The sequence below is a fragment of the Homarus americanus genome, unplaced genomic scaffold (genome assembly GCF_018991925.1).
Source record: "Homarus americanus isolate GMGI-L3 unplaced genomic scaffold, GMGI_Hamer_2.0 scaffold21048, whole genome shotgun sequence".
NCBI classification, from domain to species: domain Eukaryota; kingdom Metazoa; phylum Arthropoda; class Malacostraca; order Decapoda; family Nephropidae; genus Homarus; species Homarus americanus.
In genome coordinates, this window is record NW_024714126.1 from 100,950 (window position 1) to 118,613 (window position 17,664).

At 41.5% G+C, this 17,664-nt stretch overlaps 1 protein-coding gene across 5 annotated transcripts in view; it reads right to left on the reverse strand.

Annotated features, from left to right (window-relative positions):
* Positions 1-691: 691 nt before the first annotated feature.
* LOC121875768 overlaps positions 692-17,664 on the reverse strand; it is a 37,044-nt gene continuing 20,071 nt past the window's right edge. For 2 of the 5 annotated variants that reach the window (XM_042380456.1, XM_042380465.1), the window contains exons 2-8: positions 9,970-10,120; positions 9,211-9,240; positions 8,356-8,472; positions 6,505-6,537; positions 5,423-5,506; positions 3,408-3,505; positions 692-1,689 (exon numbers count right to left, since the gene is read on the reverse strand). In XM_042380456.1, the coding sequence (XP_042236390.1) occupies positions 1,501-1,689; positions 3,408-3,505; positions 5,423-5,506; positions 6,505-6,537; positions 8,356-8,472; positions 9,211-9,240; positions 9,970-10,108 (690 nt within the window). In that variant the 5' untranslated portion in view covers positions 10,109-10,120 and the 3' untranslated portion in view covers positions 692-1,500. The remainder of the gene's footprint in view (positions 1,690-3,407; positions 3,506-5,422; positions 5,507-6,504; positions 6,538-8,355; positions 8,473-9,210; positions 9,241-9,969; positions 10,121-17,664) is intronic. The other 3 variants (XM_042380481.1, XM_042380474.1, XM_042380491.1) reach the window with 3 other exon arrangements.

Consider the following 17,664-nt stretch of genomic DNA (forward strand, 5'->3'; position numbering starts at 1 on the left):
ATATGAGGAACCTGGTGTTGGTAGTTCTAGAACTTTTGCACAGCTCTTTCCTATAACTGTAAGTTCACATAATCTCTCCTTCGGGTTTTTTTTTCCGTAGCTGCTGCAGTCCCGAGGAGTTACACCCAACACTATCGAAAGCCAGGAAATGGAAACAAGACAAGATGGAGTTTGCGATGGATGCGTGGTGAGACTCCTGCTGGTTAAAGTGTAAACAGCTATATGAGAGCCTGACAGTAGATACCAGATGATGTAAGCTAGAAGGATGGGTAGTAAGGTGAAAGAAATGGTTTACGTGGTGGACAATATAATATAATAAATGCAAAGAGACAGAGGGCACAGTATGGGAGGAAGGTGGCTGTACTGTAGGTTAAGTGAGAGAGGAACAGAAGCAGTCTGTAAGCAGGAGGAGCGTGAAGGTGGGGAGAGTAGAGAGCAGCGTTATATGAGCGTGTCGTAAAGGGGTTGACCTGCAGTGGACGCAGAATGACATTTAATATATAATTTATTTGTGTAAAAATATGGGCCTGTTGCAGCAGTTAGGCTTGAGCACTGTTCGCTTTTAAAGAGCAAAAAGCCAGCCATACTTGTGGGAGACTCTAATTGGTTTTCAATATTTGCTTCATATGGAAGACCCCAAACTGCTGGTGGTGTCCAACTTGACAGAGGATACAGTTAAACTTCAATCATATGACTTATGCAATACTAATTTATTGGCTACAAAATTTCATCAAAAACAATGGTGGGATAAATAATATTATGCAAGTGGAACATACACTGGTGCATATTAGTAACATAAAGGGTCAACAAGATGCATGCGCACGTACTTTAGCATAGAACTCTGAAGCATAACAAAATAAATTAAAAACCGATAACAAGCGAACAATTGATTTCTTTTGTCAGAGATGCTGAGTCGCAGCTGCTGGTGTCGACGTGTGAAGGTACAAATAAAAACATCCGTGATGACTGAACGTCCAAATGTTGGAGTGAGGGAGCCAGGAGGTGGAGAACTGTTACTGCCACATCGTCGTGTCACATGCTGGAAGTAAGCGACTGGCCTGTAGTTGCAATGAACTGCTTTTCTTTTCTATTGTGTGCCTTGAAAAATTCACTTTTTTTCTTTACTTTTCAGTTTACGCTACACACACACACGCACACACACACACACACACACACACGCACACACACACACACACACACACACACACACACACACACACACACACACAAGTAGACCCACCGATCATTAATTGTACTGTAGGAAGCTGTGAACACGGACTGATGTGCTCCTGGCTCACGTTTCCCTTCGTCTGCTCACGTCAGGAAGCTCTCCAGAGATCCATCCTTGTTTTATTTTTTGCTCATGATATCCAGACGTGAGCGTCGACAATTGGTACCTTTGTTTAAATGTGCTTATATTTTCCTTTTCTACCTTATTCTCCCCTCTTTGTTGTTTCTCTTCTTCTCTTCCTTCTCCTCTCCACTTACTTACAAACTCTTCTACTCTCTGTTTTCGGCCTCTGCGTCATCACTCCCTTCCTTCTTCAGGCTCTTCAAGCAGACATGTTTGCGTGCACACTTGGATGCGCAGCACCTCTCATCCTCTTTGCAGTATCCGTCGGAGGCACAAGACTGCAGAAGCTTACCATTGTCATCAGCCAGCTGGATGGAGCCAGAGGTCTTAGCCACCTGCGGGCACAAGGGTAAGTGAGTCCAGGTGAGAGGGAAAGGACCACAGGTTAGCCACCGTAAAATAGACGATCCTACCTTAAGAATATGTGTAATGTATGTCTGAGTTTATGAGTGTATGTATGTATGTCTGGGTTTATATCGTATACATTTGTGTTTAAGATATTAAGGGAACATCACAATCAATCGTACAATTTTATCTCAGTGTAAGACATTAGACTCATGAAAATATCTTTCACAAAAAAAAAAAATACAAAATGAGTGGAAACAAATAACTACCCAGACATTCACTATATGCGGAATATAATAAAGGAGTCAGGTCACATTAAATCGTTATATCCGAGAGTCAACTCATAACAGCGTATTACATCCAGCTACGCAAAGTTGCTCAAAATATGACAAAGAGAGAATGAGTATTGAATAGTTAAGCTTTTGGACATGATTGTGTTTTAATCTCTAGTTAGACCCCCCTACGTTGAGGCTCCAATGGATAGTGGTCTTTCGTCCTCTCTCTCTCTCTCTCTCTCTCTCTCTCTCTCTCTCTCTCTCTCTCTCTTATTCTCTTCCCCTCGTATCTCTGCTTCTGTTTCTCTCCCCTCCCGTCCCCTCCCTCCCTCTCTGTCCGTCTGTCTCTCTCCCTCTCATTCTCTCCCCTTCTTCTCCCTCTCTCTCTTTCTTTCTCTCTGTCTACATGTTTGTATCTGTGTGGGAGTGTGTGTGTGTATCTATGTGTATGTGTGTTTGTCGTTTGTGTTTGCAATTTTCACATCTACAATTTTGAATGCACTTTGCTAAATCAACTTTCACTTAATGGACACACCTCCCTCACACCCCAGCCCCTTTTAACGCTATATTCCACATGAGATTTTTCCAACCTCACGCCGAGCAGAACTGTGCTGACGCTAAGTGACGTCCTACCAACAATATCACTTATTGGCTGACAAGGCAGGAGTGCTGAGTCTTGCACTGGTAATTCAATCTTCAACTTTTGGTGCGGACACTCTACCTCGCCGCTTGATTGCACGCCGCCAGGAAAAAAAAAACACATTCTCAGACTGACAGACAGACAGACAGACACAGTTCAGGGCAAAAAACAGACGCAAAAAAGGGATAAAAAAATTGAATTCTCGGTCATGTATGCATTACTTCCCGCTGTCAACCAATGAGCTCTTTTGTTTAAACGACGTCACATGGAGGGCCGAGATGACGTCAGCCACGGACTCTTGAAATAATCGTGGTATAATATGACTTCCACATGACGCAACGTATTTTGTAAATTTGTTGACGGCGGCCAACTCCTGTACTGTATTTGACAATGTTTGCACGACTGTAAAATGCATGAAAACAAGTGCATAAAACAGTATTTGCTGACACCAAGTCTAAAAGAATTTAATCATAATGGAAGGATCTAACACAAGAAATTACTGACTCTCTTCCTGCTTGACAGACGGACGTTCAGCTCACGCGTCATGTCATCAATAGTATTTCTCGATTTACTCAAAGGTCACTAACAACACAAGACACACAGACAAATATACAAGCACACCTGAAAAAGTACAACAACTCCTAACTATCTGGAGATATCTGGGGGCTCTTGGCACAACTCACACACTCACATTGTCATACTTAGAATTATTATTTTTTTCTTCATACCTTACAACTACATGAACACACTCGTGATGTATCTTACCCGAACTCTTGCATCTGGAAAGACTCACCTTTGGTTTCTTGGGACGGAGGAAGATGCCAGAACTCTTGCACATCTGATCTTCTTCCTCTGGACAACTACCATCGTGATTGTCGTGACTCTTGGGGACTGAAAATTAGTGAGAAGATCAATAACGTTGCTTGTTTATCATTGTTGTTGTCGTTATGAACTATTGTTAGATGAAAAACGAGTGAAACTAAGACCAGATCGACGGTGCAAAAGTCTTTGTACCTTCCAGCAGTTCTCCCTGTAGCTACTGCTGCATTAATGACTTTGTTGATCAATTTTATGCAGGTTAAATAAAAGATGGTATTCGCAGGGGAACTGACGGGTTGCTGGCGTGACGAGAACTGGTCATTGTGTGAAGCTTTGTCATCAGGGAATATGGAAAATTAATGTATTTCCAGAGCTGTGGGGATTATCTGTGATAACTTTTTTTATTATCTAGGATTGGAAAACGACGTGGGATGTGAGGAGGATGTAAATGACATGAGGATGGAGGATGGAGGCTGGAGGGTATGTGTAATGTAAGGATCAACCGAAATGAATAAGAAGTAGGAAACTAACTGAAACGAATCAACTGCCGGATCAGAATGGGAGACGTGAGATTAATGAATTGATTGGAAGGAATTAGATGTGGGAATAGAGTGGATGAAATTGGAAGTGGAAAGTGAAGGGGCGAGATGAGACGTGTGGGACTACTGGAAAAAAAATTGTGGTGCAGGATTGAAGTAGCGCAGCGGGTGAGGGGGAAACACACACACACACACACACACACACACACACACACACACACACACACACACACATAGTACAGTGGTTATTGACGAGTGTGTAGTCTATATATTTCAACATTCTTCTTTCATGTGTTTACCCTACATTCGTGTGTAGATTATACTAAAATAAATGTTGACTATGCTATAAAATCGTGAAAAAAAATTTAATATTATTTTTTATTCTGAACGGGACAAAAAGTATTATGGGAAGTGGTTTCTGTTTACATCTACTGAACTGCGGAACTTGACGAGGGAGGAACATTAAAACTTGACATGGGAGGAATATTAAAAAATGACATGGGAGGAACATTCAAACTTGACATGGGAGGAACATTAAAGCTTGACGTGGGAGGAACATTAAAACTTGACGTGGGAGGAACATTAAACTTGACATGGGAGGAATATTGAAAAATGACATGGGAAGAACATTCAAACTTGACATGGGAGGAACATTAAAACTTGACGTGGGAGGAACATTAAAACTTGACACGGGAGGAACATTAAACTTGACATGGGAGGAATATTAAAAAATGACATGGGAGGAACATTCAAACTTGACACGGGAGGAACATTAACGAAGAAAATCAAGAATAAACACGACAGATAGACAAATACTAAAAAAATAATAATATCTTCACCAATCTCTCTGCTACATAACCTGTTAATGTAGGTAAATAATATACAGACGTTACTATACCACTAGTTATAAACCCTAACCTTCGCTTATGTAATTGTGACCTTTGATATAGTGACTTGAATCTGATGGTGTTCACTTTGTCCTGCGATGACACATATTCATGATAAGTTTAATTAAAAGTTGCATTACGGAGAAGAACAAGTTTGTTGACACGCAGACGGACGGACGGACAGATCCCTACACTAATAAGTCTATTTCTGTTTTGATTTTTTATAAAGCAGAAATGAATAGATGAATACCTCCTCCTCTTCCTGTACTTTTACTATGGATGAAACGTTCAGGAGTCCACTGAATACTAGTTAGTGTATGAGGGAAAATGAGGTGGATTAAGGAAGGCTGTGTGACGGAGAGAGTCACGGGCGCCACTAGATAAAGGATAGGCTTGTGCAGAGGTCATCCTGAGGTATGGAGGGGAGTGAGTGAGGGAAGCGAATGGTGAGAGCCAGATAGAGTAGGAAAGAGCTACTCACTGAGCCAGGGAGAATAAAGAGAGGTAGGGAGAGGTACATATTAAGCCAGGGAGAGTAAAGAGAGTGAGGGAGAGGTACTCACTGGGTCGGGAGTCATCAGCACAGCAGTACACATCACCGTCGTAGGTACAGTAGTAGTAACAGTTGCTGTGAGCTTGTGCATCCCCTTTAAAAAAAATTATCATGTCACTTTCTATATAAAAACGACTAATTTACTTATGATTTATTAATTATACCAGAAATTTAAGGAATATAAATCACCTTCCATACAAAAACGACATATTTAAGTTTTATTTAAAATACCTAAACTTAAAGGGATATAAAACACCTTACATATATAATTATTCACAAAAACGACTTAGGTTATTTAAGGTCCATTAATTATATATACTTAAAAACTAAAGTAATAGAAACAAGAAAATAATAAAAGAGACAAGTTGAGATCAAACCATAAGATTAAACAGAGATACAGTCAGTTTACAGTCATGCTTAGTCGTGTTAACCGTGAAGGAAAGATTCTTAGTATATGTCAGAGGATCAGCCGTCACAAGAAGGTACACGAGTGAGGTCATGCTGTATAGTGTGGGTGAACTATATTACTGACTCAAGATCTAATATATCAACGTCACAATGATATATATCCATCTTAACCACGTGCATTTCCTATATTAACCCGGCAAACCCCCCAAGAATCTGATATATCCATTGTTTAACTCCGGTTCTCGTTATAGACACACAGGAACCTGATGTTTCTGTGTTACCTTCCTCATATTCAGTAAGAAACAGAGGATGGGGTGAGGGGGAAGACAGAGAAGTAATGGTGAAGCAATACTGCGGAAGGGTCACTGAAGTTTAACCCCACCAGCTTGTTTCACCCAATGATAAAACGCCATAACCCTACCTGATGGGGGGGTAAGGTTAGGTGAGGTTAGCGTTAGAGTGGTTAATCTTCAGGTGAAATAAGATGGAGATTATTATTAAGCTTGAATAAACTGGGGGCTAATCTTAAGGTAAAATAAGCTTGGAGGCTAATCTTAAGCTGAAATAGACGTGTGACTGATCTTGAGATGAAATAAGCTGGGATTAATCTTAAGGTGTAATAAGCTTGGGGGCTAATCTTCAGTGACCCTTATTCAACACAGGTGGGTTGACGGTAGTGTTTACCTGTGCCTGCTGTCGTTGTAGAACTTGCGTCATCTAAAAGAAATATATCATTAAACGTAAATAAATAATGTAGTAACTGTCAAAATTCGAAGGCCACAGGTAAATTATGTAGAATCAGATGTAGATGGACAGGTAGAATATTATATGGCTGGCGTGTCGGGAAATGTCAATTTGTCAGGGCACCCTTAACCTATGCGAGACCAATATCTTAATTAACTTCAACTATCTAAAATAAGATACAAACATGGATTTACTTTCCCAAGACACTAATCCTATCTTGAACTTTCTTAAATCCCATAACTAATCCCAACTTATTATTATTATTATTATCATTATTATTATTATTAGTGTCCATTTTATAATACGTCAGTTACTATATATTAAACCACACAGTAACAAAATTATAAATAATAAAAATATAAAAACTATTCAGTGACCCGGTACATACAATCGACGAGTGACCTAGCTTGACCCAGCGTTTAGTGTACAGGGTGAGTAGTAGTGGTAGTAGTAGTAGTAGTAGTGAAGGGTGGGGCTGATGATGGTGGTGATGGTGGTAGTGAGGAGGGTGCTGGTGGTCGTGGTGGTGGGTGTGGTGGTGGTTGTTGTTGTTGTTGGTGTTGTTTTAGGGGTGGGCGGTAATGGTGGCGTAGTAGTAGTAATAGCAGGATATGGTGATGGTGATGTTGATAGGAATGGTAGTGTTGGAAGTGGTGGTGGCAGTAAGGATGGTGGTGATGCTGGTAGTGATGATGATGGAGTGAAATGTCAGTGATGAGGGTGGTGTTAAGGATGGGTGGTGATAGTAATGACAGGTGGAAAGTTTGGGTGTGTGTCTATGATGGCGATGGTGGTGGTGCAAGTCATGTTAGAAAGGTGGCCACGTGTTTTGTTTTGTTTACATGCAACACTCTCACCCATTTGCTTCATAATGCTTTCCTCCTTAAGTCTCTCTCTCTCTCTCTCTCTCTCTCTCTCTCTCTCAAATCTTATATAATCACGAATATATAAAATCCTTCGCGCGGGGAATCAAATATTCACCTACGCTCAATACGTAATCGGGTGTGGTAGAAGCCTCTGATTGGCCTCATTCCTGCCTCTCTCCCGTGCCCAGCCATCCCGAGCCTTAGTGTGGCGTTATGTAGTCTGTGTTGATAGCTTCCTAGAGCCTCTCGCCGTCCCTTGAGATTCCCAAGAGCTTGACAGATCCAGTGTGTGGCGTTGGACGGGTCTCGAGTTCATTATCCCCCCTCTCTCTCTCTCTCTCTGATTCTATGGGTATGAGTGATTCACTGCCTCTGAACGACTCACTCACCATCCACGAACGACTCATTCATCGTCGACGGACGACTCACTCACCGCCCTAGTAACTCACTACCCGCGGACGACCCATCCCTCCCCCCCCCACACAAAAAAAAGATTTACTTCGCACGAATAATTCATCTCCAACTCACATTACTTGCCACTTAGTAAATAACTCACCAATGGCTTGGAACTCACAATTAACTCACGACTCACCACTGACTCACGACTCACCACTGAGTCACGACTTACCACAAACGTATGATCACTTACGTAAGGCTTTGTCACCAATTAAAGTCCAGAAGAGGCAGTCATGCATATTCGGTTAGGTTAGGTTAAGAGTATTTAGTCACAGCCAATCAAATCCCTCGCAGTGACCCTAGCCAATCACCGCCATGAAGTGGTTCAACACCAACCAGAAATGACTCACTAACAATTCGCGACTCACCGCCAACCAACTCTCATTTCACCGTCTCAGAAAACACCCATCTAGTTATTTGCGACCCATGACTAACTAACTAGCAACCCAATGTCCTAAAAATGACTCACCACTTGGTTGTGACTCGTCGTGGTAGAGTGACTCATCTCCTTGTAGTGAGTAGTCGAGGGTGTCACAACACTGGTAGTCTGTGGTATGAGGCTTCAGGCACCAGTAGGAGCAGTCGTCTGTTGGAGGAGGGAGGAGGGGGGGTCCTTCTGTCACTCTCATGTTGTCGTTAACGTTCTTAAGTCAGTCTGTCTGTCTCTCTGTCTGTCTGTCTGTCTGTTGTTGCTTCTTAGCTCACTGTTTATCTATGTTTGTATGCCTGTATTTCTGTCTGTCTATTGTTACCGATTAGCTGTGTGTGTGTGTGTGTGTGTGTGTGTGTGTGTGTGTGTGTGTGTGTGTACATGACTGAGTGTATGTTCTGTATAACACATAACTTATCTATTCATGCAGTTCATATTCATAATCATGCACTTCTGTAACCTGTCATAACATTCATCATTAACTTACGTCAACTTACTCAATACTTATTTAACCTGTAGTTTAATAACATCAACTTAATTACAGGTAAACTAATTCAACATGATCTTTATTAAAATTAACAGTTAATCAATAGAGGATGACTTTCTGAATCTATTTAATAAAGAAAAGTATGTATAAATTATGTATCCTACAGAAATGATGTATTTACGTATATAGTCTTTCATGCAATCGTAATGTTTTCTGTCAAATAACGTATATCTATTCTCGTAAATCACATTTCTGCTTGTGCAACATTGATCATGCAAAGTCATGCAGAATTTTACTGACATTAATCTCGAGTTAGTGATTTTCATGACAGATTTTAACCAAGGATTTTTGTTCTTCTTTACAGTTATGCCAATAAGACTGTCATGCACCGGCAGCTGTGTACTCACCACTAACATACGGAGTGTCGTAGTCTTCTTCTGCAACGAGACGAACAGTTGTAGTTTCATGAGAGTCATCGGTCAATTTGGGTCATCAGGATGGAGATAACAATACTTAGTCTCACATTGTCTCCTGGGTGGGTGGGTGTGTGTGTGTGTGTGTGTGTGTGTGTGTGTGTGTGTGTGTGTGTGTGTGTGTGTGTGCATGGACGACAACTTTCTCTACTCTCGTAATTTTTTGTCTTTATGAAGCTTGTCTGTTCTATTGTTCGTTAACTCTCTCTCTCTCTCTCTCTCTCTCTCTCTCTCTCTCTCTCTCTCTCTCTCTCTCTCTCTCTCTCTCTCTCTCTCTCTCTCTCTCTCTCTCTCTCTCCTGTTGTTCCTATTCATCCCTTTCTTACTCACCCTTGTAAACTATCCCTCATTTCTATCTTTCTCTTTTTCTATCTCAATTTCTTCTACTCATGCTTCTTCATCATTCATTCATCTCACTCCTCATTCTTCTACCTTCCCTTGTTTCTCCTTCTCTTACCTTCTCCTTCCTCATTCTCCCATTTCCTACTTCCCCTCATCACCCTCATTACTTCCTTAACCTCCCCCACATTTCCCCATATTTCCCGTACTTCCCTCATCTCCTACATTCTCCCTACTCCTCTAATCTCCCCTAAATTCTTCTAAATTCCCTTAACGCCCCGACACCTCCCCATATTCTCCCTACTTCTCTAACCTCCCCCTACACCCACTTCCCCTACCACCCTTGACACTTACCCTGGGGCGTATAATAAGGGTTGCCTTTATCACAACACTCGTAGGTATTGCTGTTTGGAGTCTTGCACCAGTACTTGCAGGCTGCGGCAGGACCGGCCAGAGCCACCACCACAAGCAGGAGGGCAACACGCTGCATCATCCTTGAAAACTTCTGCAACAAGAGAGGCGTACGGTGAGACTCTCAGAAATCATCTCAAGGAAAGACAGTATGGAGGTGGATATGTGATAGGTCTAATGGAGGTGGATATGTGATAGGTCTGATGGGGGTGGATATGTGATAGGTCTAATGGAGGTGGATATGTGATAGGTCTAATGGGGGTGGATATGTGATAGGTCTAATGGAGGTGGATATGTGATAGGTCTAATGGGGGTGGATATGTGATAGGTCTAATGGAGGTGGATATGTGATAGGTCAAATGGGGGTGGATATGTGATAGGTCTAATGGGGGTGGATATGTGATAGGTCTAATGGAGGTGGATATGTGATAGGTCTAATGGGGGTGGATATGTGATGGGTCTAATGGGGGTGGATATGTGATGGATATATAGGTCTAATGGGGGTGGATATGTGATAGGTCTAATGGGGGTGGATATGTGATGGGTCTAATGGGGGGATGGATATGTGATATGTGATATCTAATGGGGGTGGATATGTGATAGGTCTAATGGGGAGGATATGTGATAGGTCTAATGGGTGGATATGTGATAGGTCTAATGGGGTGGATATGTGATAGGTCTAATGGATATGTGATAGGTCTAATGGGGATATGTGATGGGTCTAATGGGGTGGATATGTGATAAGATAGAGTGTGTGTTACAGGAAGTATGAGAGACAGGGGTGAATATGTCAGGGTCAGGGGGTCCAGCAGGGTCAGGATTGGGTCATGAAGAGAAGGGGGTCTGGGGGAGGTTCATGGGGTCACATTGAGGGAAGGGAGGTAACCGGACTTCCCCCACTTTAATGAATAGTATAAATGACATAAATGACCGGATGGAAATACACCTTGTTTGTTTCTGTTTGTGTATAATGATGTGTGTATGAGGGGGTGAATATATGATGGGGTGTATGACGGGGGTGTATATGTGATGGGGTGTATGACGGGGGGTGTATATGTGATGGGGTGTATGAGGGGGTGTATATATGATGAGGTGTATGAGGGGATGTATATATGATGGGGTGTATGAGGGGATGTATATATGATAGGGTGTATGAGGGGATGTATATATGATGGGGGGTATGAGGGGATGTATATATGATGGGGTGTATGAGGGGATGTATATGTGACGGGGTGTATGAGAGATCAGTGTGTAATGAGATAAAAAAAAAAGACTAACATCAACTCTCACTAGAATACTAAGAAATATAATGGTGAATCAAGATAAAACGAGTTAGTTATGAATCAGAGATAATCCATAATGTTAACAAATAAACCCAAGATACGTAACAATTACCTTTTATTAGTTATTTATATTCTTGAGAAAAAAACAATAGTTATTTTCGATCAATTTAATTATATAATTTTTTAGTCATATCTTATAATCATATTAATAGGGTTACTTTCTCGTACGTGGAAAAGGGTTCACGTACAGTTCTAAGGACGGAGTTAACCCCAGCACACACACACACACTTAATTAAACGTAACTCACCCTTACGTCAGTTATACATAGGGAAGGTTTATATGTACCGTCCAAACCTTATGTCCCAGAAAGGCTATACGTTTGCCTTCATATCTCCCGCAAGAGGCATCACACCAGTCAGATGATTAACTTAACCACGAGTCTTTGGGGAGAAGGGGAGGGTATGTAGGTGTGTGAGGTGAGGGGGTGTGGGGGAGAGGTTGTGTGGGTGTGTGTAGGGGAGAGAGGGTGTGTGGGTGTGTGTGTGTGTGAGGGGACGGGGTGTAGGGGAGAGGTTGTGTAGGTGTGTGAAGGAGAGAGGGGTGTGTGGGTGTGTGTAGGGGAGAGAGAGGGTGTGTGGGTGTGCAGGGAAGGCGTGTGTTTGTGTATGTGGAGAGGATGTGTGGGTGTGCAGGAAGGCGTGTGTTTGTGTATGTGGGGGAGGATGTGTGGGTGTGCAGGGGAAGGCGTGTGTTTGTGTATGTGGGGGGAGAGGATGTGTGGGTGTGCAGGGAAGGCGTGTGTTTGTGTATGTGGGGGAGAGGATGTGTGGGTGTGCAGGGAAGGCGTGTGTTTGTGTATGTGGGGGAGAGAGGATGTGTGGGTGTGCAGGGAAGGCGTGTGTTTGTGTATGTGGGGGAGAGAGGGTATGGGGTAATAGGGAAAAAAGGAGGCGAGGGGTTTTTGATCAACAGAATGAGGGAAGGAGGATGAACATTGAACAGTATACAAGGATGGAGCAATAACCTTGATCAAGGGAGAAGGGTGATCTTAGCAATGGATGACAGGGAGAATATTGCTGAACCTCATCCGTGTGTGGGGGAGGGGGGGGGAGGATAACCTAATGTTTGGAGGAGGTAGAGCAAAACACAGACTCAGAACGGGATCATGTGGTCAATATAAACATCGCTAGAATAAACAAACACTGTCCGGGCAACAGCTGGGCCATAGAGAGCAACTCAGCGACTGGGGCTGTATAATGAAGTAAAAGGTACAGCCGTCGACGTGACCACAGCAGTGCGAAAGTGCTGCAGTTGCTACTCTCACTTTCTCTTACATCTGCTTATGTTTGTTCTTTCAGCTATAACACGAACTCAAACACTGAGAGGGCCGTGATGAGGCTGTAGCTAGGGTGAGTGTCCTGGTAGATCACTTGGAGGGAAAGACACGAGGTTAGAGAGTTGAGAAGACCTTGCTGACTGGCTGGGCGGGGCGATGAATCTGCCATAAAGACGTGCATGAGAGCATCGTGTTATAAAAGGCCGCACACCGCTGCCTCTCGCCAGATTTATGAAACAATGCATCACGCGCCTCGGGGAACACCCACAGACACCCTATACTGCTCTCCTCCTGCGAGCACACACACACACACACAGAGCGTAGACCAATGATATATGTCCTAGTGTAACGCAATTAAATTTTAAGACGTTTGGTCGCAATTTGCACCAGTATAATATACCACCAATAGTTCAAAGGCGTTTTGTATATAGTTTCATTCAATGTGCCTCTATTTTCTTCCATTTACGTCTAACTTATTTTATTTTTTACATCTCGTTCGTCGCTACTCAATAAACATACACTATATGCCTCCTCGTGTGTCGACCAGGGTATTAGCTGATATACCTAAAACTATTCATGTCAAACCTCTAATCAAAATGCCGGGCCGAGAGAATCAACCTACACATTAAATAACACCATTTCACTTCTTTTTGTTTTGAAATAATTAAAGTAGTTACCGAATGACGCTTGAGTGTTCTGAATTCTTTATCGTAAGTCGTCAGTAAGCTGTGAAGTACGTAGTGTCATGTTGGCCCGCTGGTGGAAGGACGACACGCCAGGCCGGTCAGGGATCACCCTCCTGCGTACCCCGTGGGAGGAGGGGAGGAAGGTTTAATCCGGGAGGCACTGGTGTCAGATGTCCTCACCATGAATGACACACTGACCGGATGGATGTATACAGTACTCATATTTGTTAGGTTTTTTTTGTATTTAATTGTTGCATCAATGGTATTTACGTAGAAGCAATATTCGAAGCGTTTCCCCAGTATTTATTAATCTTTTAGTTACAGTATTTGTCTAACTGTGTAAAGGCTGGGATAATTTGGAGACATGAATAGAGTAACCTATAATGAAGATATAAGTTTAACTAGAGTGAAAAACCAGATGAATATAGGAAATTGAGCACTAGAGTGAAACGAATGAAATAAAGTAATAATATAATGTTACTGAATAACAAATTAAAAATGTCTGAAATTAACACGAGAAAAAAAAAAAAACATGGACTTTATTTCGGAAGGAAAACGTCAGGAAAAATCTGTGTAAATAAAGCACAGTGTTTGTATATTTGTTTGTGTGTCTGTTCGCTAAATACAAAGGCAGTCTTAAAGATAGAGAGTTGAAATTTGGTATGGAGATGTACACTTACCACAGCAGTGTCCCGAAGGTAGAGAATGGGGGTCGACCCAGTGATACCCCCCCCCCACCCCCTCCCCCCACTTTCCTCATTGAAAACACATCTAAGTTTGGGGGGTCGACTCCTCCCCTAAAAGTGGTGGTGTAGTTGTTGTAGTGTAGTGGATAGCATAGAGGATAGTGTAGTGGATGTAGTAAAGGTTATATTGTTAGGGATGCAGTGTAGATGACTGTGTAGTCACGAACATAGGCTATGAACTGGCCCTCAAAAACAATTCCGGGCATTGTCGGGCACCCCAGCTAGTAAACAATGGATATTAATATTTGCCAGGTTTTGTTGAATATACTTCCCAGTGTGAAGGACAAACTGCGGCACTATGACAGGAAATACGTAATAGGCCTACGCTATTATAAGAGAAAACTCAATCTATTATAGCAGCAGGAAGCACATCATGATAGGGATAAAAGTACACCACACTATAACAGGAAGTACACCATGATAGAATAGGAAGTACACCATGATAGAATAGGAAGTACGCCACACGATAGCAGGAAGTACACCATGATAGAATAGGAAGTACAGTCGTGAACAGAAGTCCTGTCGCCCCCTGTGCTGTTCCGCGAACCAAGAGATTCAGACTCATGAACCCGAAGCAGTAGACACTGGTGCATTATTCTGCCCATAAATGCTTCGGATTCATGAGTCTGAATCTCAGGGTTCGTGGAGCAGCAGAAGGGGCGACAGGACTTCTGTTCACGACTGTACACCACACGATAGCAGGAAGTAAACCATAATAGAATAGGAGGTACACCACACGATAGCAGGAAGTAAACCATGATAGAATAGGAAGTACACCACACCATGGCAGGAAGTACACCACAAAAAGGAAGTACACGATTATAATGGGAAGTACTTTATGATATTGTGGGACAGTACATCGAGTTCCAGGGAGGGTGTATTAATTCAGTGGATATTACGGTTAGTGAGTGGTGAGGGATGAAGGGTGGATAGGATAGAGGATGGAGAGTATTGAGTGATAGGGGGGGGGGAGAGAGATAAAGAAACTCAGAGAAGGATTTAGGATGGATGGATACCTGAAGGGTGAAGGGAGGATTGATGATGCATAGATGAAGGATAGGCAGACAAAGATAAGGCAATAAAAGGTGAGGATAGAGAGAGACAAAGAGAGAAGGATGGACGATATAGGATAGGGTAATGATGAAAAGTGAAAACAAACACAAGAGCCTCGCGGTGACGACACAACACCCCACCGAGCGAATATTTGTGACAAACTCTCTCTCTCTCTGTTTCGCTCTGTTCATTTCATTGTTTTGCTAGAGTGAATTGTGTTGCTTCCTGGGGTGTTGATGGTGGGTTGGGATAATAGGCGGCGCACAGTAACTCTACAATAGGCGGATACATTGGCTACGGGAGGTGTGATATTGATGTGTGTGTGTGTGTTTGTGTGTGATCCTGAGCTCTCTTAGTAGCACCTGATATATACTGTACATTTATTTCAAGGAAGTATTATATAACATTTAGTATCATCTGAATTAATGTACCACAATTATCACTTCTTTATTTATATTTTTATTATATTTTATTATTTTTTTATATATTTGTATTATAAGTATACTGTACATAGTTTACAGTAGAGGTTATACACAGTAATCTGATATAATTTTTTTGGTGGTATAGTAAAAGATAGAAGTAAGTGTAACAAAAATATTAACACTTAGATAACGTAGATGTAGTGATGATTAAGGCTGTGGACTTAATAGCCAAATTGTATGTTAATATGTGGTAAGGTATTATGCATAGTACTATCAAAAGTTAATATGTAGTTACGTCGCATCAGTCTCTTGTTTTGCGGAATAACTTACACAGCTTCATGTTACTTAAGGCTACTTTTCGTCCACAACACAACGGGTGAGTCACATTTACTTATAACTTAAACATTCCTTAACTTTACATAGACTTAAATATTTCCAAAATATCAATAAAGTTAAGAGTCAGGACACTAGGAACAACTAACTCTGTGCTGCTAATTAAAACATACAAGTCAGCCAATGTTTAGGTCTACCGCAAGCGTAAAGAAACACACACAGGCACCTGCAGGACACCAAACGTGACACACCTGATGATCCAAATTACACGTAGTTTAATAAAAAAAAAAAAAAAACGAAAGATAAACAACTATAGGTCCCAGAAATACATAAAAGGTTTTGGTGAATTATGTAGGAAGAGGTGAGGTGATTGATGAGGAGGGGGCGGGCGGCTGTACACCTCGGCCAATCCCACCGTCCATAATACAAGCGGTGGGCAAAAGGTTAAACAGTAGCTCTCTAAATTCTCTCTCTCTCTCTATCTCCGCCGCACCCAAACGCTTCATTAGCATTAATAACCTCATTTCAGCCCTCCGCTCCTGATTCTGTAAGAGGGTTAAACATTGAGCTCCAAGAAATGTCACCACAAATGACCAATTATTGGGTGAAGGGAGAAAAAGCTCGACCGGCCAGACTCCCAGATGAAGGTAGTGATAGACGTTTAGAATATTCACCTCACGACTGCTGAGGTATTTTCATCTGTCGATCCCATAAGATTATTTTTCCCATGAGATCTTCACTACAAATCATAACGTTAGTGTCTCTATCTGTCTATCCGTATTGATTTTTTTTATTTTTTGTACGTCTTCTTATGGGGAAATTCATTATATTATTCCACCAAGATTACGATATAGTTTATTTTACAAGTCTCAAGGTAATAATACCCATCTCTAATGACTTTGTATATTTCTTCATTTTTATTCAGAGTAAAATAACCTGGTAAACTCGTCATGTTATTCCACTAAAATTATGAGAGAGGAAACCCGACAGCTCTTGCTAGTGACAGAAAGTAATTATTACATGTTCTAAATTAAAATTGCCGCTGTCAATAGTCATTATCAAGCCAGAGGGATGATCAGTATCATTTTGGTAATTGCGACAACTTTATAACACAAATAACACGAACATGTTGATTGACCTACCGGAACAAACAAGCAAACAAACAAACAAACAAACAAACAAGAGATCGACACAACTGTTAAAGAATTAACTTACAGTACCAGTTGACGTGAGAACACTAGCACACTGGTAATATGTGTGTGTGTGTGTGTGTGTGTGTGTGTGTGTGTGTGTGTGTGTGTGTGTGTGTGTGTGTGTGTGTGTGTGTGTGTGTGTCGTAAAGGTATGTGTACATGGTATACGTGCTGTTACATAATGAGTACAAGCGTGTGTGTGTATTGTGTACACTAGGAAGATATTTATTTCAATGTGCTGGCTGTGGTGTTTGTAAATTATCGCGCATACAAAGTGCCTATTTATTGTATATGCAATGTATGCCTTTGAACATTGTATGTGTTTGTGTATGTCTGTGTGTAACGAGTGTCTGCGCATTTTGTTTTGTATGTGTGTGTGTGTGTGTGTGTCTGTGTGTGTGTGTGTGTGTGTATGTTTAGAATAAACATTCATACACAGTTATACACTATATATAATAATACTAACAAATAATACTGAAAAAATAAACATTAGAACATTTTTACCTTTGTAAAGTGTTAACAAATACAACTTGTTAATGTATTTATTTAAGAGATGTTAATTATAAGTAAGGTTTATTGTTTGCA